Source organism: Hordeum vulgare, chromosome 2H, assembly GCF_904849725.1.
Source record: "Hordeum vulgare subsp. vulgare chromosome 2H, MorexV3_pseudomolecules_assembly, whole genome shotgun sequence".
Taxonomy (NCBI): Eukaryota; Viridiplantae; Streptophyta; class Magnoliopsida; order Poales; family Poaceae; genus Hordeum; species Hordeum vulgare.
In genome coordinates, this window is record NC_058519.1 from 229333260 (window position 1) to 229358236 (window position 24977).

The 24977-nt window shown below is 43.0% G+C and overlaps 2 protein-coding genes across 3 annotated transcripts; one reads left to right on the forward strand and one right to left on the reverse strand.

Annotated features, from left to right (window-relative positions):
• The first annotated feature begins 4427 nt into the window (after positions 1-4427).
• On the forward strand, positions 4428-9464 carry LOC123425952 (WD repeat-containing protein 74). The gene is made up of 12 exons (XM_045109728.1): positions 4428-4573; positions 4660-4775; positions 4887-4916; positions 5001-5140; positions 5298-5474; positions 5622-5685; positions 5768-5875; positions 6240-6393; positions 7327-7416; positions 7574-7629; positions 8376-8433; positions 8836-9464. Exons 1-12 carry the CDS (start codon positions 4492-4494, stop codon positions 9252-9254), a joined length of 1494 nt encoding a protein of 497 aa, XP_044965663.1. The 5' UTR covers positions 4428-4491; the 3' UTR covers positions 9255-9464.
• A 385-nt stretch (positions 9465-9849) lies between these two features.
• On the reverse strand, positions 9850-15133 carry LOC123425951 (filament-like plant protein). 2 transcript variants are annotated; one of them, XM_045109726.1, is made up of 6 exons: positions 14785-15133; positions 14240-14394; positions 12536-12716; positions 11799-12406; positions 10379-11689; positions 9850-10268 (listed from the first exon to the last, which is right to left on the reverse strand). In XM_045109726.1, exons 2-6 carry the CDS (start codon positions 14351-14353, stop codon positions 10053-10055), a joined length of 2430 nt encoding a protein of 809 aa, XP_044965661.1. In that variant the 5' UTR covers positions 14354-14394; positions 14785-15133; the 3' UTR covers positions 9850-10052. The 2 variants fall into 2 exon arrangements, with proteins under 2 accessions (XP_044965661.1, XP_044965662.1); XM_045109727.1 differs by lacking the exons at positions 14240-14394; positions 14785-15133 and adding an exon at positions 12797-14194.
• Between the last annotated feature and the right edge of the window lie 9844 nt (positions 15134-24977).

Consider the following 24977-nt stretch of genomic DNA (forward strand, 5'->3'; position numbering starts at 1 on the left):
AAAACCTCATCTTGCGCCTCTGCCACCTAGAGGATGTCGATCCACTCTGAATACCTTGTGTAGTTTCCCTGGCGGTAGTTCCATGAGGACTGGACCGCATCAGGGTGAAAAGTGTATAGGGTTTTGTCAATCTTCTAGCTGTCGGTAACCTCAGTACCACACACCTGAAGAGTTGTACAAATCCGGTGCAGCGCCGAATTGTACTCCCCAACCGTCTTGAAGTGTGCGAACCTCAGACGGATCCACTCCGCCTCTGCACGCGGCTTGACAGTGTACTTCAGCCGTTCAAACCGCTCCTTAAGAGCGGTGCAAAGGCCAGAAGCAGTCTGCTCAACCATATACTCGTCTTTCAGAGTAGGGCAGATGTGATGATAGAGGAAATGGAGAGCTTCGACATTTTCGGGTGCGAACTTAGGGTCAGTGGGTGCCAGCAGGGTCCCCTTACCGATCGCCCTCAGAAGGTTCTTGCCCTCGAGGAAGATCTCGGAGTGTGAAGCCCATGCCACGTAGTTTAGTCCTGTCTGGGCCAACTCACAAAACTCCTTGTTGACGATTCTGGCCATTTGCAATTTAGGCAAAAATCATGAGATTATAGCAGGTAATCTTTTGCATAAATGCGATGTTGATAAACTTATTAAATAAAAATGGCGTTTCATTATTTAATACACTTTATTATATGATTTACATAATGATTGAAAGTGCTAAACAATTAATCTACAACAGTAAAATCATACAATAAAATCATGTTGCATAGAGTAGTATGTTAAGCGCATTTAGTATGTGAAAAATAGTCCAAAAATTTAATTCCCGAGACATTTTTAAGCCCAAAGTTCGTTCTTAACAAAAAAAGCGGACTATTTCAGGCACAAAATGGGCTGCCAGCCCGGTGCACCCACCAGCTAGCCCGACTCCCCCCTCTTTTTTTAGAACAGAGGGCCCAAACCGCAGAGGGCCCAAACGCTACGGCCCATCAGGCCGCCCTGACCAGCCAATACGCAGCCCACCGGGACGGTAGGTTTTCCTAGCCCGAGTGGGGTGGCAGTGGCTACACCTGGCCGAGACCAAGGCAGGCTGGCGTGTGGGCGCCGAGCGGCCAACAGGTCGCAGCGGGGCAAGGGGCCCGGTGGTCGGCCGTCCAGCAGGGCGCGGCGACCGGGGAGTGCGGCCAGTTGCGGCACGACGCAACGGGCGCAAGAGCGCGCGACCGACGAGGCACAAGAGCGCGCGACCGGTGAGGCGCGGGCCGCAGTAGTGGCTCGGGCGACTAGGATGGTCGGGGCGAGGCGCGATTGAGCGCGTTGGGCATGGGACGGTCCTGGCGAGCAGAGCCATGCCGACGGCGGTTACTGTAGCTACTCGGGAAAAATGGATCGTGCGCCAGCGGGACGCCACAACACGTGTACATCCGGTACATCGCGGCGGTGTCGTGCTCATTTGGAGTATGTCTCATCACCGTCTTCCTATGGTGTAGTCAACAAGTTTCTCGTTGTGTAAGATCGATCGACATTGTGTTGGCGACATATGGTGAGCCACGATCTCGCGAGAAAAATCCACACCATAGGTAAACTTGATCCAAAAAATAAACTAACCGCAAAAAACGAAACCGTGATAACAAGGGGAATCCATTTTTGCAAGGAAAAGGGGTCGAATCTTATACCTCCGCGGGATCGACGAAAACGTGCTTGGTGCACGCTTGACGCATGGTCGGTGGAGAGTTGATGGAGTGAAGCATGGTGGTAATGTGTTTCGCAACTCCTGCTGGCGAGTCCGGTCCAAGGTTGCGAAGCGGAGCAACGTCATAGACAATCACACAAAAAGTAGAAGAACACATGAAAGTAGGAAGGAGACTATTTTTATTGATGATGATCTGTGCTACAATGATTGCTCCTCATCTCTTTATATATGAATAGGGGGTCAAGGATAAATACCCACTTAACCAAAAAAGGGAAATAACACAAACTGGCTTCGGGGAACTCCTACCTTATGCTCGCTGCGGCAGGAAGTCCCTCCCACGAACAGGGCGACCCCTGACTAGGCGGACCTAGTAGGCACGCGATAACTATAACTTCTTTTTTTCCTGCTTATTTCATTTTTTCTTCTTTGGGACGTTTTCTTCCTGTTTTCCTCTATTTCCTTTTTTTTATCAAATCTAACAAACGTCGAATTTCTTAAATCATTTTTGAAAGCTTGAACGTTTTTAAAAACATGGAACAAATTTAAAAACACAAACAATTTTTTAAAGGATGAACATTTTTTGAATCTTGAGAACAAATTTTTAAACCAATTACAATTTTGGAAAATCCAGAACAGATTTAGGACCGCGAACAAATTTTTCAAGGACGAGCATTTTTTGAATTTTAAGAACAAAATTTTAAACAGAGAACAATTTTGAAAACTCCGAACAAATTTGGAAGCATGAACAAGTTTTTAAAAGCACGAACAATTTCTAAAATCTTGAGAACAAATTTTGAAAAATCCTGAAAAAATTCATAAACATGAACAATTTTTGAAAATATGAACATTTTTTGAATTTTGAGAACAAATTTCGACAAACAAGAACATTTCGTGAAAAACATTTTAAAAAATCCCAAATATTTTTTAAAATTCTAGAACATTTTTTAAAGCAAGAACTTATATTTATAAAAAGCAAAAACATTTATTGAATTTGACGAACAATTTTCGAAAATGCCGAACATTATTTGAAAATTCAGAATTTTTTTCTGAACAAGAAAGAGAAACATTTTTCGAATTTGAAGAACATTTTTGGAAATCCCAGTTCATTTTTCGAAAATTCCGAACATTTTTTGAAAAACTCAAGAACATTTTTAGAAAATACAGAGTATTTTTTGAAAATCCAAAACATTTAGAAAAAAACAGGAATAAAATTTGAAGAACATTTTTTGAAAACCCAGTACATTTTTTTGTAAGTCGAGAATATTTTGCTAGTAAACAAAAACATTTTTCGATATTTCGATATTTTCAAAACCTGGAACATTTTGTGCAAATCCAGAACATAGTTTGAAATTATAGAACATTTTTTTAATTTATAACAATTTTCTAAGAAGCAAAAACCAATTTTAGAATTTGAAGAACAATTTTTGAATATTCAAAACATTTTTTGAAAATACAGAACAATTTTGTGAAAAAGAGCAGAAACATTTTTCGAATTTGAAGGACATTTTCTGAAAACCCAGTACATTTTTTTGAAAATCCCAAACATTTTTCGAATATACAGAACATTTAAAAAAAAGCTGAAACAGAATTTGAAGATCATTTTTTGAAAACCCAGTACATTTTTTGGAAATCCCTAACTTTTTTTGAAAATCTAGAACATTTTTAGAAAAAATAGTAGAAACAGGATTTGAAGAACATCTTTTGAAAATCCCTAACATTTCTGGAAATCCAGTTTTTTTTAAATAGCAGAAACAGATTTTGAAGAACATTTTTTGAAAATGAAGGACATTTTTATAATAAACAAAAACTTTTTAGAATTGAAAGAACAATTTCTAAAAATCCCAAACATTTTTTAAAAATCCCAAACATTTTTTGAAATTCCAGAATATTTTGTGAAATTCTAGAACATTTTTCGAAAAATCAAAATCATTTTTAGAATTTGAAGAACAATTTTTGAAAATCCCAAACATTTTTGAAAATCCTGAACAATTTTTGAAAATCCCAATCATTTTTTGAAAATTCAGAATTTTCCGACTTTGAAAGACATTTTTTAAAATTCAGAATATTTTTTGGAAAAACATTTTCCGAATTTGCAGAACATTTTTTGAAAACCTAGTACATATTTTATAAAACTAAAATATTTTCGAATTTGAAGAACAATTTTGGAGAATCCAGAACATTTTTTGAAAAGCCATAACATTTTTGAAACAGAAACAGAAGAAACATAAATAAGAAAGAATAAAAAAATGAAAAGAAAAAACCGGTTGAAGGAACCTTTTAGAAATTTTCCAAAACAAAAAAAACCGTCTGGAAAAGTCCCAAAACCGGAATCCCCGCAACCGTTAATGGGTCTGCCCTGGTCGCGTCGCTTCCTTGTCATCCCTGTGCGATGCCCCGACATCTTAACGTAAAGAGCGGTAAATAGCATTTTCGCTGGCTTCACGAAAGCCGCCGTCGCACCTCGCGCGATGGGCCCTGGTTTCCGAAAAAAAAAAAGGTTTTTACAGCAGCCGTTGGAGTTGCTTTGGAGCGCAGAATAGGATTTTCGGTGCTTAAACCCCCCCCCCCCCCCCCCCCCCCCCGGGCTGGGCATTCAGGCTTTTGCACGGCCCAGACTCACCCTGCACGGCCGCCACGGAAACGGAAGAAGCGCCGCCCGGCCCAGACTCAACCTGCACCTGCAGTGCATCCATCCACTAAAACCCTAAAAACACGAGAAGGAGAAGCCCTGTCTGTCTGCCTTTCCTCCCCCGAATTGCCGCCTCTCCTCTCGTGTCCTCTCCTCTCCTCCACCGGGGAAAGACAAGCCAAGGAAGGATGCCGCGGATCACTTCGGTGGAGAGCCCTGGGTGCCCGCCGCTCCGCGCCATCACCACCGACATCCTCGGCCTCATAAAAGGTACTGCCACCTTACCCAACTTCGCCGCCTCCCCTCCGCCGCCACCTGCTGCTTACTGTTCCTTCTCCGTTTTAATCACGCCGCAGTCGTCGAGGCCCGCGCTAGGCCGGCGGGCGTCGCCAAGGTCGTCGAGACGTGGGGCGAACCGGACGCCTCCAGGGCCATCCTCGTCGCTTCACTCGCCGACCGATCCGTCGACCCCGTGAGCCCCCTCTACCGGCTCAGCCCTCTCTCTCTCTCTCTCTCTCTCTCTCTCTCTCTCTCTCTCATGAGCCCTTGGTCAACTATAATCACGATTGCTTGTGTTTTGCAGGTTTTGGCCGTCGCAAGGAAGAACGGTGTGGTGAGTGACTGCTGCTTCTGAGAGCTGGGACGCTTACCTTGTGTCTCTTTCAGTTGGCTGTTAACTCCAAAGGTTTCTGTGTAGGTCGAGTTGCTCAATCCCCTCAATGGTGATGCTCTGGCCCTTGTCAAGTCCTCTAGGACAGACCAAACTGCCGGAGCTGTGGAAAATGATCCCATAGTCGCCCTGCACCTCTTCACAAAACATGCACCAGACTTATCCACGTAATTTTCACATGCTCATAATTTTCCCCATTAATAACATATCTTACCACACGTCTACACCTGTATTAACTATCCATGTTTCATTGAAAAGTTCGTTGCTCCTCTGCATTTTGGTGATACTGGACAAATTGTATTTATATCTAGTTGCTCGTTGCAGGTTAGGTACATTTCTTGCTTGTACGGACAAGGGCAAAGCAAGTGTGACATCTGTTGCAAAAGAAAACACGCCGTCTGACTCGGATGTTGGGCCATCAAGCACTTGGGACGTGTGTAACAAGGGTAAATTGCAGTTTTCATCTGTTGATGCTCGTGAGAACTATGCAATGTTCGGAGGGTGAGTTGACTACCTTTGGCATGCCATTATCTAATACTGCATGCCTCTGCTGTGCTGCATTCCTTTTATTTACCAGCTTTTCTGTCCGAGATGTGAAAATCATTCAGGAATTTTGTAGTCTTTTAACAGATATTTCATTCATTTTAGGAATGGCATGGAAGTGAACTTGTGGGATATCACATCTTGTAGTAAGATATGGTCTGCTAAGTCTGTAAGTGCCATTCTGTTTTTTGACTTATTAGCTCATATTCTAGCAAACTTTTATCAATATTAATTTTATTTTGATCTTACAGCCCCGAGCTAACAATGTTGGTATATTTACTAAACCTTGGTTCACTGCTGGAACTTTCCTGTGCAAGGATGATCACCGTAAAATTGTAGCCTGTACAAATAATCATCAGGTACCATACCTCATCACTGTTGTGCTAATAGAATTTCAGATATAATCTTGTATGAATAAAAAATTGCTCAATGTTTATGTTAGAATTCAACAAATCTAACCAATTCAGCTCTCTGACTGCAAGGCTGCTAGTTGATGGGGTTTTGTTATGATGCCTGTTACATGCGTGTGGTCACCTCATAGCTCGCAAATAATGGAACCAATTCATTGGCTTAATTGGTGTGTTTCTACTTTCTTTTATGCTAGGCAATGATTAGCTGCGGATGTTTGCTACGACCATTTGCATCTGTAATATATTATGCTGCACCAATGATGAGTGCTCAACTTTACTACCACTGATTGTGTTTCCATTTTGTGTTTGCCAGGTTCGCTTATACGATACTGCTTCGCAAAGAAGATCTGTTGTTTCAGTTGATTTTAGGGAGTCACCAATCAAGGCAGTTGTAGGGGATCCAGATGGACATACTGTCTATATTGGGACAGCAACAGGAGACCTCGCTTCCTTTGACATGAGAACTGGTATGATAAGCAGATGTCGGACAGTACTTTTTAATGGCACTTGAGTATTTTTTTAAAGTAGCTTAGTTTCATTTTCGGTAACTAGTTTTGGATAATGTTGAAGGCTTGAATTTCGAAATACACCTGTTTTCCCTTAAACTTCAACTTATGTATCACAACTCTACTACTTAATTGTCAGACTTCAGGCCGTGCTGCTTTGTATAGGCAATAATGATATCTATATTAGTTTGTTCCTTTATTTTACATTTATTTAGTGACATGTAGTTGCAGCTAATGGAAATGGTAGAGCTGAAATATTTATCAGCATTTCTCAATGTTCAAAAAAGCGGAAAGCATAAGAGAAGAGGAAGGCCACAGCTTAGAGCAATGGGCGCTTAAGCGTTTTTCGAAATTGGCTAGAATTGGACAGATTTTGAATATTATACACAGGAAAATAGGGCCCATGGCCCATGGGTAATTGAATAGCACCTAAAATATAGTTCACACCATAGCGAATACATGTCAGGTTCACATGGCAAGCAAAATAACAACTAAAATGTAGTTCAGTTCAAATAGTCATATCCTAATAAAGATCATTTGGCCAGAATTTTGCCAGAATATGAAGGAAATAATTCTCAACAGGGCCTAATAATAAGATAAATGGCATATTGCCATTATTGCGCAAGCAGACAAGCAAAAGTAGTTCAAAAACAGCCAAATAAAAAAAAAACCTTAGTCTACCGCTTCGGGCAAAAGCGCTTAAGAGTCGCTTAAAAACGCTTTCTTGAACACCGGCATTTCTACATGTTAAGAGTTGGATGTATAATGTTTAACAGATCATGGACAAATACAATGGCATGGACAAATGATTATGGTTAATAACAACCCTAGGTACAATTTATGCGAATATAACTTATTCTACAGCGTTGTGATTGGTGTGTACCTTTTTTCCAGGAAAACTACTCGGATGCTATGTTGGTAAATGCAGTGGAAGTATTAGGTCGATAGCTAGGCATCCGGAGCTGCCTTTGATAGCATCTTGCGGTGAGCAATAAATTTTCATTTATTTTGGATTGATTTATTTTGGTTGCAATATGTAGTTATACATTCCCTCAATTTTGTTGTACATTTTTACTTGTTATTATATATCTTTGTTTGCACTTATTTGAACTAACTCAGGATAATATTTTGGTTTTTGTAGGATTGGACAGCTACTTACGAATCTGGGATACAAATACAAGGCAGCCGCTTTCTGCTGTATGTCTAAAATTAATTTCACAGCATTCAGATTAAGTTTGAAGTTTGTTCTTGGTCCTTGCAATATACAATCAGATTCAGATTGCTCATATAAATGAATTTATTGTAGTGAGCATGAAGATATCATTGACTAGCCAAATATCTTGTAACTTAATCTTGGGGTACTCTTTAACACCTAACAAAACATCTATATACCAATATAAAAGACCCAAAGGGGGTAGATCCAACAAATCTCAGCCATCAAACCATATCAATCCAATGACCTTATATTGCTCCAATGGCAAGCGTTCTACATGTTTAGCGTGCAGTTAATAGCATATAAAATATCAACATCTACACTATCCATGCGATTAACGTGTAATTGATACCCTTCCTAATATCAATGTGCAATTAACTTTCTCCCTAATATCAATGTGCATTGCAGTATGCATGTTACAATTATATTATCCTAAAATTGATTGTGCAAGTTCATTCCTACCCCCTCCGTTCGGAATTACTTGTCTCAGAAATGGATAAAAATGGATGTATCTGGAACTAAAATACGTCTAGATACATCCATTTCTCTGACAAGTATTTCCGGACGGAGGGAATACTTGCCACTATATATGATGGTTGATTTTTGTTTCTATTGTGGCTAACCTTTTACTATAGTTAATTGGCCTTTAGTGATTGCAATACTGGTTATACACCATGGTTCTTCATTTTAAAGTCTTCATGATCTAACACATGTCATTGGTTGGTAACAGGTCTATCTCAAGCAGCACCTCACAACAGTGGTTATTGATTCACATTTCTCAGCTGAAGGTATCTCTCTTCCCTCTCTCCCTTTCTCTCTCTCTCTCTCTCTCTCTCGCGCGCGCGGGAGTTTTGTATGTATTTTCATTTTTCAGTAGATTTCTGTGCTATGTTCTCTGTTTTCTGTTGTTGTTGTGGTAGGTTAGATGTGAGAGTGGCCATTGTTTTTTTACATTCATGTTATCTTGAATTGTGATTGTTGTAAGGGCAAGTGCTTCCTTTAGAACTGAACTGTGCTAACTTGTTTCATCCGATGTGAAACATTAATTTAGTTAGTTGAATATTGCTTCTTTTTTACTCGGAACACTTCTGAGTTCTGACATTTAGTGTTACAATGGCGTACATCTTAACTGCATCTTGATGGATGCTTTGAGGCTCGAGATACTGTGCTAACACTGGTGTCGTGTCTAGAATCTGAGGAGAATAAATCCAAGCAGCCGGATTCTTCAATGGTTGCTGAAGTCCGAAGGGCAAAGAAGGAAAAGAAGAATGTATTGGTTGAAGAGGATGAGGAAGGAACTCAAATGGTGGATCCTGATGACTGTGATGCTGAAGCAGTCAGAAAGGAAAAGAAGAAGAAAAAGAAGAAAACGGTTGCCGAGGATGATGGAACGCAAATGGTCGACCCGGATGAAGGCGATGGTGAAACAGTCAGAAAGGAAAAGAAGAAAAAGAAGAATAGAAGGGTTGCAGAGGATGAGGAAGGAACTCAGATGGCTGACCTTAATGACAGTGATGCTGAGATGTATGCCTCAAAGAGAATAAAATCTGAATCCGGCGAAAGAAGCAAAGGCACGAAAAAGAAAAGCAAGAAGCAACAAGTTGCGTAAGACATTTGGTCTGCTGGAATTATTGACTTCTGACCACGGTGCTTGCCTTGTGAATTTGTAAAAGAATGCCTTTTAAGTACAAGTTCAGTCAAACTTGAATGGTATGGTTCATTTGTAATTTTTCCTTGAAATATTACCTGCTGTTTTACAATGTTATGATAAGTGATTTGAAATATTATCAAAACCGAACGGTATGGTTCATTTATACTATCATCTGACTCTGCGTTCTTATCTTGGTTAGTTTGTACCGAAGTAACAATGGGCCTACTTTAGCGTGGACAACGTCAGTCCTGTTGGTGTAGTGAAATTAATGCAAGTTGTTCCTGGACATTTCAAATTTGGAACTATTTTGGCCGAAATGTGTAGGATCTCTGCCAATTGACATCAGATGATAAGTACGTATGCAAGTGTTGGGTGAGCAGATAGTGCTGCAGACGAATTTCGATAATTTCATGGGACAAGTTGACCAAAACTAATTTTTACACACAGTTCCCTCAGGCTATACACTTCATCTCTCCATATGAACAGTGCTTTTTCATATGAGCCTTTACTCTCATCTGTATAAACTAGTACTCCATCCGTATGTAGTTAATAGTGGAATCTCTAAAAGGTCTTATATTTAAAAATGAAGGTAGTACTTCCTCTATCAAAATGTAATACATTTTTTTGTCACTATCTTACATTTTGAGACAGAGGGAGTATTAACTTGTCTCCATATGGAATCAGCTAAGGATTCTGTCAATCTTATTATGTGATAGCCAAGCAATATAATTTTCCACAACCTTTCTTTGCTACCAGTCATGTGACTGCCAAACAGCCCAACTGTGCTGGATAACTAGCTGAATCAAACAGCTTCAGATCGCCATCCCAGCTTTCAGCTAAGGCGATATCATGGTTCTCAACTCCAGGGATGAATCCATCAAAGTCGGATAAGGTTCTCAATTGCGCGCTCAGTGATGCTATTGTTTTCTGGCAGTCTGCTAGTTTCCCGGCAGCACGAACTAGCTCTTTCTCCTGTAGAAAGTGATTGCATTCCAGTTACTCATCAGTAACATAACTTAAAACTCCTCAACTTTTCATCACCAGACTTGGTTGAGATAGTTAAGAGATACCGTAAAATTTACCTTGGTTATATGGAGGTCTGTACTTGCCATAGGTTTTGGTTGATGACCTGAAGCTCTGCTGCACAATTCCTGTTTCAAGTCATGGCATTGCGAGGCGTATTCCGATGATTCTGCTCTCTCTTTGAGAATTTGTTCCTCAAGCAAGTAAATCTTTCTGTGCGATTCCTCTGCTTCTTTCTCTTTGAGCTTGAACCGGTTGGTCATTTCGTTCTTGTGGGTTTCGGAAGCATCCAGTGCAGTTATGTAGGCTGATGCCAAGTTCTTCTGTGTCTCCAGTTTCATTTCCAAGAGCCTGGCGTTCTCCTTCAAGCCCTTGATTTCGGCTTGCGCCGACTTGAGTTGAGATTCCAGTTGTGCAACCAACGGCCCTTGTTTCTCCAGGGTCTCTTGAAGCATGTTAACCTTGTTATTCAGGGCAAAGACATGTGAATTGACAGCTTGGAGTTGAGATGTGAGCTCATTTCTCTCTGCTTGGAGATCATGGCACCGCTTTGCGGATTCGACAGACAATGACTTATGTTGCTGCTCCAGGCTACGCACCTTTTTTTGGAATGAAACAATTTCTTGTTGTGCCAGCTCCAGCTCAATATCTGCACCCTTGATCTTTGCTTGCAGAGCTTGGACGGCACGGCATTCCTCTGTGAGCCTCCTCTCTAGCAGGGTGATCTTGTCGCTGTATTTCCTGGCGTCAGACTGGAGCTGAGCACGCAGGTGTTTGGTCTCCGATTCCAGCGCATCCATGTGCTGATATTTCGCTGCCAGCTCCAGCGTTAGCGCCTTTTCCGAGTCGAGGCGTTCCTCCAGGATGCGTCCCTTGTCCAACAGGTTGTTAATCTCGCCATGGGCCAGCTCAAGTCTACCCTCCAGATCATTCCTCTTATTCCTCTCGGCCGCCTCCCTCTCTCCATTAACGAGGTTCAGCTGCCTCTGCATCTCAGCCGATCTCTCCTGATGGCGGCAAGACCTCAGCTCGTGCAAAGCTTTGTCCTTGTCCTTGTCGGCCGCCAGCTTCCTGGCCTTCTCCTCTAGCTTCACCAGCTGACCACCGGTATCCTCGGCATAATTGCTCCTGCCGTTGGCTGACGCAAGCTTCTCCATCTCAAGGAAGTCATCCATCATATTCATACCCATGTCGACTGCGGTTGCTAGGCTTCCACTCCTTGTCTCGGTCTTGTACTGGTCGGCGATGAGAGCCGATGCCCATGAGCCTGACTGGCAGTCCGTCTCCGTCACCGACACCGACTCGGCGGCACAGAGGGAGCTCGGAGTGCGCCTGAGGTCGCTGCTGAAGGAGGGTCTACGTGCAGTGGCCTGCCCAAAACTCCACAGACGTTAGCTTCCAAAACACACGAGGACATAATATAATGCCTCCAGTGAAACCAAACCACCACCAACCAACAAGGAAGAAGGATGTCATCACCTGCAGTTTTCTGCACTCTGCTTCGAGCTTGGCCGCCTTCCTGATGCTCTCGAGATGCTGCTTGCTTGCCGCCTCCGCCGCCCTCCTGTTGAGCTCCTTCTCGATGGTCCTGAGCCCCAGTTCCTCCGTCTTGGCGAGCAGCTGCGCCTTGAGAGCCGACTTCTCCTTCTCCAGAGCGGCCAGTTCACCGTCGCGCTCGGACTTGGCTTCCAGCTGCGCCTTGAGAGCCGACTTCTCCTTCTCCAGAGCGGCCAGTTCACCGTCGCGCTCGGACTTGGCGAGCAGCTGCGCCTTGAGAGCCGACTTCTCCTTCTCCAGAGCGGCCAGTCTGGAGCTGGCATCACCGTCGCTGGTCACTGAGCGCTCGGACTTGGCTTCCAGCTGCGCCTTGAGCTCGACAATCCGCAGCTCTAGGTCGGTCTTGTCTGACTCCCACTGCCGAGACTGCAGTGCCAGCGCGCCCTGTACCTTCTGGTCCTGCTCTTCCTTGGCGCGCCGGAGTTGCCGGACGCATTCCTTGAGCGCTCCATCCAGAGATGAGTTCTTGACAGTTGCAGCATTCAGCTGGTTTTTCAGCGATGCCATCTCGTTTTGGGCCTTCTCCCATCCTGGTACAAGAAATGCATGCAGAATCTGCTTGTAAATAATGTTCAAGCTACCTACTGCTTCCTCTCCTCTCGAGTTAAGCTCGAGGTTCAAAAATTCTTGTCCGGTCAACGTTTAACTTAATTGCATACCTAGAACAGCTTCTTCGGCAACTTTGGAATGCTGCTTGACGAGATCATCTTTAGCACGAATATCCGATACCACAGAGGAAAGCCTCTCGCTCAGCACCTTAACTTCCACATTGCTGCTGTCCTGTGGCTGTGCTTCCTTGGATGCGACCTCCGGCGATTTTGGGGAACTCTTGAGGGTGTCCTAATCAAACAAGAGACAGGCAAGCAGAATCAAAATTGTTGTTCCCAGAGAAAAACGGAGCAAACATTGCCAAGACTAACTTGCTTCATCTTTCAGCTTGCATGGAGAATGTTTAATGTTCCTCACTGTTGCATTAGAGTATTGGAGGGAGAAAGACAGCCTTGGTCAAAAGACTGCAAGTTAGTAGTGGTGCACATGAAGAGAGCTGGAATCTTGATTGCTCTGTGCCACCAAGCATTATGAGCCATTTGTGTAGTTGGGCCAAAGGTGATGGTGCAGCACATGGAGTGGCCACCAAAAAAAAAAAAACTGCATCTTGCCCTTGTTGCAGCCATAATGTTGGCAGAGAAAAGAGAGTGCCAACTAACACATCATCCTTGGTATAATACATCCATCCCATGGATAGGTAAGGTAGGCTTGTCCTGTTAGCCACTCTGGTACAGGGACAATAGGACCCCCTACCATTCCCTTCCCTGCTTCAGTTGGAGGCCTACTAAAATTGCCACATAGCCATGAAGATTTGTCAATGTTTGCCAACCGAAGCATCAAGGGAGATTGAATCTTGCACAGCCCATTATTTTCAGTGTCATGTGGCTGAGATGAGTTGTGTGGCTGTACTAAGATGGTATGGTAGAGCTGCTATTCGGTGGTAGTGGTACCCTAGTATTGCCATTTACCAGAGAAGAGACTAGGACAAAAGAAAAAAAAACATTTAAAAGAGAAAAAAAATATTCTTATTCCCCAAAGAATGAGAAGCAATCTGTCTCTCTTATACGTATATGCTGATGATTTCTGATCCAGCATTGGGATTGGGAATCTCTATCTAGCCCTATCCGGCGGTACGTGACATCGATTTAAGAGTTCATATTGCAACTTGGGGCGATAGATTAGAGGCCCTACAGATCTGTCATTGGACGAAACCTCACATGTTTGCCATTCCACATGGCCTTCTCATTTTCTCTCAGCGGCACATGTTGCATGATCTGTTAAGGGGATGGCGTGTAGGACTATGAAAGTCAATAAACACCCATCAACATGTCTGAACTTGTTCTACCGCAAAAGAAAAGAAAGGGAGATGTCTGAACATGCTTGTAAAACACTCCTTGACACTCCTTTCTCAAAAAAAAAAAAAAAAACACTCCTTGGCACTACACACGCATTATTCTTCGGTGTCAAATCTTTTTTTACTGTAGGTCGAATTTCTTTTCTTCCTCCTTGGACCCGTTAATAGTTGGTTAAATCATGCAAGGCAAACACAGATAAAGTGCCGCAGTATCGCAGAAATGGAGCTTTAAACATGAATGAACACTGCAGAACTTTTCCTATTTTTTGTTGTTGCGAGAATGGAGAATTCTGCACACGCAGCAAAACTATTTTCAAGATACTCCAGTTATGTCATGGGTGGGGGCTCAGGAAACCGAAATGAGTGGGTAGAGAAGTCGAAGCAAGGAACAGTGTGCACTGCAGCATCGATATAATGCAGGAAGAAGGATAGACAAAACAATATTTGTTTCTCTTGTCACCTGTTGATCAGTTAAACTCTCGGATGGGCAGGAGGCCGAGCTCTCGGTTTCGTTGGGGGCGGGGGCCTTGTCCGAGATGGACTTGCGGCGCCACGGCCAACTCCGGCGATCCATCCGTTGACACCGTTGAGTTGAATGACGATGCTTATGCGCCCCTGTTCAGCACCACCCAATAGTTTAGACACCAAGAAAAAAAAAAGGGACAGATTGCAGTCTAGCCAGTTTACTTGAAGAAGAGAAACATAACATCAATCAATCCAATGCATGTAAGACAAGACCATTCTGAAGAAATTACAGCAAGAAGAAGAAAACCATCCATGGAGAAGGAGGATAAAAACCAGACCAGACGACGAGGAAGAAGAAGACAAACACTGCATCTCTTGACAGTAGCGAAATTCAAGAGAGCACCACAATTCACTACCTCCTGCTCCCCGCCGCAACCGCAAATCACCGTAACCGAGATGGAGAGGAGGAAAAATCCAAGAGCAGGGAGGAAATTGAAATTCAAGCGACGAGAGAGGAGAAGCAAGAAATGGAGGACGCACCTCGGCAGCAAGACCTAGGAAGTGCGCCCTTTCTCCTTGCTCTTGGTCTCCTATGGTGCTTGCTGTTGCTCTTGGTCTCTTGGACCAGGCGAGCCTACGGTGCTTGTTCTTGGTCTTGGACCAGGCGAGCCTATGGTGCTTGCTGTTGCTCTTGGTCTTGGACCAGGCGAGCCTATGGTGGCATGTCGTCTGCACTTTGCGCCCAAGATTCTCTACTCCTACCTGGGCCTAGTTAATAGCCTATATTTAATACTCTAAATACCTATACGTACAAATGGGGAATATAGACAATGCAAGAAAGAAGCAAGGTGTGTGTGGCCTGGCCGTTCCGTGGGGAAGAAACGGAGGCTTGGTTTCCTCCGAATGTTTAACTCGAGTGTTTAATGGCAATGAGATTGATCGTGCTGCTAGTCGTGCTAACGACCAGTACACCACAAAACCCAATAACCGCTGAGCTTAATTCCATTAAAATGGATGCTGCGTCCATATCATCATACACGGACCGGCCTACATTGGTTATATCTGACAATGACCTAGCATTATTTGGGAAACTTGGTCTAATTTTTATTATGAAAACTTAAAATCTTCAATTAGGCCACGGCAACGCTTGTGGCTTGTGCATTTTTTTTTGGAGGCGACACTTTTGTAGATTTTTTTTATTGTCCGAGTGTTGTCTGATGGTTAGAGCATTGCTCTTCTGAGGGTTTCAACACCTTGACGTGGCTTTTCTTTTATTTCTCTCCTTATTATTTTATACTTGGCTTTGTGCATTATTGATTTTTTTTCCGAAAAGGAGGATAGCCCCTGGCCTCTGCATCTCTTGATGCACACAACCATATTATTAAGAAGGATCAGGTTCACAACATATTCTTGCAAAAAATAAAAAGTCTCATAAAAAAAGTTGCCACAACCGGCAAAAATAGGGTAAGATGTCTAAACACCTATCCTATTGCTGGACTGCCTGTTGGAAATATGCTCTAAAGGCAATAATAAATTGGTTATTATTATATTTTCTTGTTCATGATAATTGTCTATTGTTTATTTTATAATTGTATTAACCGGAAACCATAATACATGTGTGAATAAATAGACCTCAACATGTCGCTAGTGAGCCTCTAGTTGGCTAGCTCATTGATCAATAGATGGTCATGGTTTCCTGATCATGGACATTGAATGTCATTGATAACGGGATCACATCATTAGGAGAATGATGTGATGAACAAGACCCAATCCTAAGCATAGCACAAGATCGTGTAGTTCGTGTGCTAGAACTTTTCTCATGTCAAGTATCATTTCCTTAGACCATGCGATTGTGCAACTCCCGGATAGCGTAGGAGTGCTTTGGGTGTATCAAACGTTACAACGTAACTGGGTGATTATAAAGGTGCACTACGGGCATCTCCGAAAGTGTCTGTTGGGTTCGTACGAATCGAGACTGGGATTTGTCGCTCCGTGTGACAGAGAGGTATCTCTGGGCCCACTCGATAATGCATCATCATAATGAGCTCAATGTGACTAAGGAGTTAGCCACGGGATGATGTGTTACGGAACGAGTAAAGAGACTTGCCGGTAACAAGATTGAACAAGGTACAAGGATACCAACAATCGAATCTCGGGCAAGTATCATACTGGTAGACAAAGGGAATTGCGTATGGGATTAAGTGAATCCTCGACATCGTAGTTCATCCGATGAGATCATCATGGAACATGTGGGAGCCAACATGGATATCCAGACCCCGCTGTTGGTTATTGGCCGGAGAGATGTCTCGGTCATGTCTACATGTTTTCCGAACCCGTAGGGTCTACACACTTAAGGTTCAGTGACGCTAGAGTTGTTATGGGAATCGTATATGTGGTTACCGAAGGTTGTTCGGAGTCCCGGATGAGATCCCAAACGTCCCGAGGAGTTTCGGAATGGTCTGGAGGTAAAGATTTATATATGGGATATCCTATTTTTGCGAGTGGAAAATGTTCGGGATTTTTCGGTATTGTACCGAGAAGGTTCTAGAAGGTTCCGGAGTGGGGCCCACCTGCATGGGGGGACCCACATGAACGTGGGTAGTGGGGGCAAGGCCCCACATCCCTGGTCAAGGCGCACCAAGATCCCCCTTAGAAGGAATAAGATCATATCCCGAAGGGATAAGATCAAGATCCCTAAAAAAGGGGGATAACAACCGATGGGGAAGGGAAAGGATGTGATTTTTTTCCTCCCACCTTTGCCAATGCCCCAATGGACTTTGAGGGCAAGAAACCAGCCCCCTCCACCCCTATATATAGTGGGGAGGCGCATGGGAGCTGAACCCTAGCCACTGGCACAGCCCTCCCCCTCCTACACCTTCTTCTCCTCCGCGGTGCTTGGCGAAGCCCTGACGGAGAACCACATAGCTCAACCGTCGCCGCACCGTCGTCCTACCGGAGTTCTCCCTCAACTTCTCCTCCATCCTTGCTGGATCAAGAAGGAGGAGACGTCCCCGGGCTGTAGGTGTGTTGAACACGGAGACACCGTATGTTCGGTGTTCGGATCGGATCTTCCGCGATTTGAATCGCCGCGAGTACGACTCCATCGACTGTGTTCATAGTAACGCTTCCGCTTAGCGATCTTCAAAGGTATGAAGATGCTTTACCCCTTTGTTCGTTGCTTGTTTCTCCTAGATAGATCCTTGTGTGACATAGGATTTTTTTTGAAATTACTATGTTACCCCAATAGTGGCATCTGAGCCGGTCTATGCGTAGATTCTATGCACGAGTAAAACACAAAAGTTGTGGGCGATGATTTTGTCAATTGCTTGCCGTTACTAGTCCTATCTTGATTCTGCGACATCATGAGATGAAGCGGCCCGGGCCGAATTTACACGTACGCTTACGTGAGACTAGTTCCACCGTCCGACATGCACTTGTTGCATAAGGTGGCTAGTGGGTGTCTGTCTCTCCCACTTTAGTCGGACCGGATTCGATGAAGAGGGTCCTTATGAAGGGTAAATAGCATTGGCATATCAACATTGTGGCTGTCACGTAGGTAAGAAGCGTTCTTGCTAGAAACCCAAATCAGCCACGTAAAACTTGCAACAACAATTAGAGGACGTCTAACTTGTTTTTTCACGGTATGCTATGTGATGTGATATGGCCAAAAGGATGTGATGTTATACATGTGATGTAAGAGATTGATCATGTTCTTGTAATAGGATTCACGACTTGCATGTCGATGAGTATGATAACCGGCAGGAGCCATAGGAGTTGTCTTAATTTATTGTATGAGATGCAATGCCATTTGATTACTTTATTTTATTGCTAACCGTTAGCCATAGTAGTAGAAGTAATAGTTGGCGAGACGACTTCACGAAGACACAATGATGGAGATCATGATGATGGAGATCGTGGTGTCATGCCGGTGACAATGATGATCATGCCGTGCCGCGAAGATGGAGATCAACGGAGCAAGACGATATTGGCCATATCATGTCACTATGTGATTTGCATGTGATGTTTATCATGTTTCTATATCTTATTTTCTTAGAATGATGGTAGTAAATAAGATGACCCCTCACTAAAATTTCAAGAGATGTGTTCCCCCTAAGTGTGCACCATTGCGAAGGATCGTTGTTTCGAAGCACCACGTGATGATCGGGTGTGATAGATTCTAACGTTTGCATACAACAGGTTCGAAGCACCACGTGATGATCGGGTGTGATAGATTCTAACTCACGCTATATCTCTACGGTTTTTGATATGTTCCTAGAGAAAACTTAGTTGAAAGATGATAGTAGCAATTATGCGGACTGGGTCTGTTAACTGAGGATTGTCCTCATTGTTGTGCAGAAGGCTTATGTCCTTAATGCACCACTCGGTGTGCTGAACCCCAAGCGTCGTATGTGGATGTTACGAACATCTGACATGCACGTTTTTATAACTACATGATAGTTCAGTGCATAATTCTTCAACATATTAGAATTGATGCGCTAAAGACGTTTCGAAGGTCGCGGGACATACGAGATGTTCGAGGAGATGAAATTGGGATTTCATGCACGTGCCCTTGTTGAGAGGTATGCGACCCTGACAAGATTCTTTATCTACGAAGTAAGGGAGAAAAGCTCAATCGTTGAGCATGTGCTCAGATTGTCTGAGTGCTACAATCACTTGAATCAAGTGGGAGTCAATCTTCTAGATGAGATAGTGATGGTTCTCCAAAATCACTGCCACCAAGTTGCTAAAGCTTCATGATGAACTATAACATATCAGGGATAGATATGATGATCCTTGAGCTATTCATGATGTTTGAACCCGCGAAAGTAGAAATCGAAAAGGAGCATGAATTGTTGATGGTTTGTAAAACCGCTAGTTTCAAGAAGGGCAAGGGCAAGAAGGGATACTTCATGAAACGAAAAACCAATTGCTGCTCCAGTGAAAAGACCCAAGCTTGAACCCAAGCCCAAGACTAAGTGCTTCTGTAATAAGGGGAACAGTCACTGAAGAGGAGCTATCCTAGATACTTGGTATATGAGAAGGCTGGCAAAGTCGACAAAAGTATATTGGATATACATGATATTGATGCGTACTTTACTGATACTCCTAGTAGCACCAGGGTATTAGATACCGGTTCAGTTGCTAAGTGTTAGTAACTCCAAATAAAAGCTACGAAATAAACAGGGACTAGCTAAAGGCGAGGTGACGATGTGTGTTGGAAGTGTTTCCAGGGTTAATGTGATCAAACATCGCACACTCCCTCTACCATCGGGATCAGTGTTAAACCTAAATAATTGTTATTTGGTGTTTGCGTTGAGCATGAACTTGATTGCATTATGTTTATTTCAATACGGTATTCATTTAAAGAGAATAATGGTTATCCTGTTTACTTGAATAATACCTTCAATGGTCTTGCACCTAAAATGAATGGTTTATTGAATCTCGATCGTAGTGATACACATGTTCGTAATATTGATGCCAAAGGATAAAAAGTAGTAATGATAGTGCCACTTACTTGTGGCACTGCCACTTGATTCATATTGGTATAAGACGCATGAAGAAGCTCCATGATGATGGATATTTGGACTCACTCGTTTTTAAAAAGTTTGAGACATGCGAACCATGTCTATTGGTACAAATGCATGAAGAAACTCCATGCAGATGGATCGTTTGGACTCACTTGATTTTGAATCACTTAGACATGCAAATCATACCACATGGGCAAGATGACTGAAGACCTCGTTTTCTAGTGAGATGGAACAAGAAGGTAACTTGTTGGAAGTAATACATTTGATGTGTGCAGTCAAATGAGTACTGAGGCACGCAGTGGATATCAATATGTTCTTACTTCACAGATGATTCGAGTAGATACTAGTATATTTAATTGATGAAACAGAAGACTGAATTATTGAAAGGTTCAAGTAATTTTAGAGTGAAGTTGAAGATCATCGTGACAAGAGGATGATATGTCTACGATGTGATCGTGGAGGTAAACATATATATCTGAGTTGCGAGTTTGGTAAACATTTAAGACAATGTGAAAATTGTTTCACGTGAAAATTGTTTCACAACTCATGCCACCTGAAACACCATAGTCTGATGGTGTGTATGGCATAGTCGTACCCTATTAGATATGGTGCATACTATGATGTCTCTTATCAAATTGCCACTATCGTTTATGGGTTAGGCATTAGAGACAACCACATTCACTTTAAATAGGGCACCACGTAATTCTGTTGAGATGACACCGTATTAACTATGGTTTGGAGAAACCTAATCTGTCATTTTATAAAATTTTGGGGCTGCGATGCTTATGTGAAGGAGTTTCAGTCTGATAAGCTCGAACCCAAAGCGGATAAATGCATCTTCATAGGACACCCAAAACAGTTGGGTATACCTCCTATCTCAGATCCGGAAGCAAAGTGTTTATTTCTAGAAATGGGTCCTTTCTCGAGGAAATTCTCTCAAAGGAATTGAGTGGGAGGATGGTGGAAACTTGATGAGGTTATTGAACCATAACTTCAACCAAGTGTGTGTAGCAGGGCGCAGGAAGTTGTTCCTGTGGCGCCTACACCAATTGAAGTAGAAGCGAATGATAGTGATACTGAAGCTTCAGATCAAGTCACTACCAAACCTCATAGGTCGACATGGACGCGTACTACTATAGAATGGTACAGTAACCCTGTCTTAGAGGTCACGTTGTTGGACAACAATGAACCTACGAGATATGGACAAGCGATGGTGGGCCCGGATTTCGACAAATGGATCGAGGCCATGAAATCCGAGAGAGGATCCATGTATGAAAACAAAGTGTAGACTTTGGAAGAATGACTTGATGGTCGTAAGACTATTAACTACTGATGGATCTTTAAAAGGAAGACATACGATAATGGTGAAAAGTCACCATTAAGAAAGCTCGACTTGTCGCAAAGATGTTTCCGACAAAGTTCAAAAAGTTGACTACGATGATACTTTCTCGCTTGTAGTGATGCTAAAAATCTGTTGGAATTATGTTAGCAGTTGCTGTCATTTATGAAATCTTGCAGATAGGATGTCAAAACATTGTTTCCTCCACGGTTTCCTTGAGGAAATGTTGTATGTGATACAACCAGAAGGTTTTGTCGGTCCTAAGGATGCTAACAAGTATCAAAGCTCCAGCGATCCTTATAAGGACTGGAGCAAGCATCTTGGAGCTGGAATATACACTTTGATAAGATGATCAAAGTTTTTGGGTTCATACAAAGTTTATGAGAAACTTGTATTTCCAAAGAAATGAGTGGGAGCACTATAAAATTTCGTATGAGTATATGTGGTTGACATATTGTTGATCGGGAATAATGTAGAATTTCTGGAAAGCATAAAGGGTTTTTTGAAAGGAGTTTTTCAAAGGAAAACCTGGATTAAGCTACTTGAACATTGAGCATCAAGATCTATAAAGATAGATCAAAATGCTTGATAGTACTTTCAACGAATGCATACCATGACAAGGTTTTCAAGGAGTTCAAAATAGATCGGCAAAGAAGGAGTTCTTGGTTGTGTTGTAAGGTGTAAATTTGAGTAAGACTCAAAGCCCGACGACGACGGAAGAAAGAGAAAGGACGAAGGTCGTCCCCTATGCCTTAGCCGTAGGCTCTAAAGTATGCCATCCTGTGTACCGCAACTAATGTGTGCCTTGCCATGAGTCAGTTAAGGGGTACAAGAGTGATCCAGGAATGGATCACTGGACAGCGGTCAAAGTTATCCTTAGTTACTAGTGGACTAAGGAATTTTTCTCGATTATGGAGGTGATTAAAGAGTTTGTCGTAAAGGGTTACGTCGATGCAAGTTTTGTCACTAATCCAGATGACTCTAAGTAGTAAACCGGATTCGTATACTGGAGCAGTCATTTGGAATAGTTCCAAATGGTGCATGGTAACAGTATCTATAGGAATACATAGGGATTTGTAAAGAACACACGTATCTGAAAGGTTCAGACCCGTTGACTAAAAAACCTCTCTCACAAGCAAGACATGATCGAACCCCAAAACCGTATGGGTGTTAGATTCATTGCAATCACATAGTGATGTGAACTAGATTATTGACTCTAGTGCAAATGGGAGACTGTTGCAAATATGCCAAGAGGCAATAATAAATTGGTTATTATTATATTTCCTTGTTCATGATAATTTTATATTGTTCATGCTATAATTGTATTAACCGGAAACCGTAATACATGTGTGAATAAATAGACCTCAACATGTCGCTAGTGAGCCTCTAGTTGGCTAGCTCGTTGATCAATAGATGGTCATGGTTTCCTGATCATGGACACTGGATGTCATTGATAACGGGATCACCTCATTAGGAGAATGGTGTGATGAACAAGACCCAATCCTAAGCATAGCACAAGATCGTGTAGTTCGTCTGCTAGAGCTTTTGTAATGTCAAGTATCATTTCCTTAGACCATGAGATTGTGCAACTCCCGGATACCGTAGGAGTGCTTTGGGTGTATCAAACATTACAACGTAACTGGGTGATTATAAAGGTGCACTACGGGTATCTCCGAAAGTGTTTGCTGGGTTGGTACAAATCGAGACTGGGATTTGTCGCTCCCTGTGACAGAGAGGTATCTTTGGGCCCACTCGGTAATGCATCATCATAATGAGCTCAATGTGACTAAAGAGTTAGCCACAAGATGATGTGTTATGGAACAAGTAAAGAGACTTGCCGGCAACGAGATTGAACAAGGTATAAGGATACCGGCGATCGAATCTCGGGCAAGTATTTTACCGATAGACAAAGGGAATTGCATACGGGATTGAGTGAATCCTCGACATCGTGGTTCATCCGATGAGATCATCATGGAACATGTGGGAGCCAACATGGATATCCAAACCCCGCCTTTGGTTATTGGCTGGAGAGATGTCTCGGTCATGTCTACATGTTTCCCGAACTCGTAGGGTCTACACACTTAAGGTTCGATGACGCTAGAGTTGTTATGGGAATCGTATATGTGGTTACCGAAGGTTGTTCGGAGTCCCCGATGAGATCACGGACATCACAAGGAATTCCGGAATTGTCCGAAGGTAAAGATTTATATATGGGAAGTCCTATTTTTGCCATCGAAAAATGTTCGGGATTTTTCGGTATTGTACCGGAAGGTTCTAGAAGGTTCCGGAGTGGGGCCCACCTGCATGGGGGGACCCACATGAACGTGGGTAGTGGGGGCTAGGCCCCACACCCCTGGTCAAGACGCACCAAGATCCCTCTTAGAAGGAATAAGATCATATCCCGAAAGGATAAGATCAAGATCCCTAAAAAAGGGGGATAACAATTGGTGGGGAAGAGAAATGATGTGATTTCTTTCCTGCCACCTTTGCCAACGCCCCAATGGACTTGGAGGGCAAGAAACGAGCCCCCTCCACCCCCATATATAGTGGGGAGGCACATGGGAGCTGAACCCTAGCCCCAGGCGCAGCCCTCCCCCTCCTACACCTCCTTCTCCTCCGCGGTGCTTGGCGAAGCCCTGCCGGAGAACCACATAGCTCAACCGCCACCACGCCGTCGTGCTGCCGGAGTTCTCCCTAAACTTCTCCTCCCTCCTTGCTGGATCAAGAAGGAGGAGACGTTCCCGGGCTGTAGGTATGTTGAATGGGGATACACCGTACGTTCGGTGTTCGGCTCGGATGTTCCGCGATTTGAATCGTCGCGAGTACGACTCCATCGACCGCGTTCATAGTAACGCTTCCGCTTAGCGATCTTCAAAGGTATGAAGATGCTCTACCCCTTTGCTCGTTGATGGTTTCTCCTAGATAGATCCTTGTGTGACGTATGATTTTTTTTGAAATTACTACGTTACCCCAACACCGCCATCCAAACCGGTTGTAAGTATCCCGTGCAACCATCTCCCATCAGTTGCACCCAATATCCATAAGCCCCCTGTGGTTCGTATGGCCGAGTAACGACCATGTGCAGATCCAAGAAGACGCCCTGAAGATAACCTGCAAAAAGTTGGTAATGTTTTGTCTGTTAAAAGCAACGTCATTTCGACAATTCCATATGGCCCAAAGTAATGCACACACTCAAATTCGAATATGCACCGCAATCTTTGGCTCTATAGTCTCTAACCATGTCCCAAATAGGTGTGAAATCGATACGGGAGGTGACACATTAAAAGCGGCTTGAATAGTCCGCCACAATAGCCTGGAAAGCGGACAATGTAAGAATAGGTGTTGTATTGTTTCGTCTTGATTATAAAAAGAACATATCTGACTACCCTCCCATCTTGCCAAATTATCCTTAGTAAGAACTACACCCTTATGCACGAACCACATGAAAACTTTGATTTTTAATGGTACTTTAATTTTCCAAATGTGGCTCGATTTTGGAATATTCCCTCTGTTTATCAAGTCTGTATAGATTGGCTTAACACAGAATATACCTGACACTGATAGCTTTCAGTGTACGATATCTGGTGCATCTAAAAGATTAACCTCCATTAACCTATGCACTAGATGTAACCACCTATTCCAACGTTCCCCAACAAGCGTTCGCCTGAACTGAAATTAAGAGGAACTGAACTGAACACTGTATTTATGAAAACATCCTTTCGTTGTGCATTTTTGTACAATGAAAGATATTGCAAAGCTAATGGTGTGTCTCCCAACCAAGTGTCCTCCCAAAATCTAGTGCCCTCTCCGTCCTCTCCGTTACCAACTTTAAATTTGCACCTATTGAAGAAGGACACCTTTGTCCT

Coding starts and splice junctions, on each gene's coding strand:
- LOC123425952 (XM_045109728.1), top strand. CDS start 4,492: ATGCCGCGGATCACTTCGGTGGAGAGCCCTGGGTGCCCGCCGCTCCGC. Junction 4,574..4,659: donor CATCCTCGGCCTCATAAAAG/GTACTGCCACCT, acceptor ATCACGCCGCAG/TCGTCGAGGCCCGCGCTAGG. Junction 8,434..8,835: donor TTCACATTTCTCAGCTGAAG/GTATCTCTCTTC, acceptor TGTCGTGTCTAG/AATCTGAGGAGAATAAATCC.
- LOC123425951 (XM_045109726.1), bottom strand. CDS start 14,353: ATGGATCGCCGGAGTTGGCCGTGGCGCCGCAAGTCCATCTCGGACAAG. Junction 12,717..14,239: donor AGAGTTTAACTGATCAACAG/GTGACAAGAGAA, acceptor TTGTTTGATTAG/GACACCCTCAAGAGTTCCCC. Junction 12,407..12,535: donor TGCCGAAGAAGCTGTTCTAG/GTATGCAATTAA, acceptor TTCTTGTACCAG/GATGGGAGAAGGCCCAAAAC.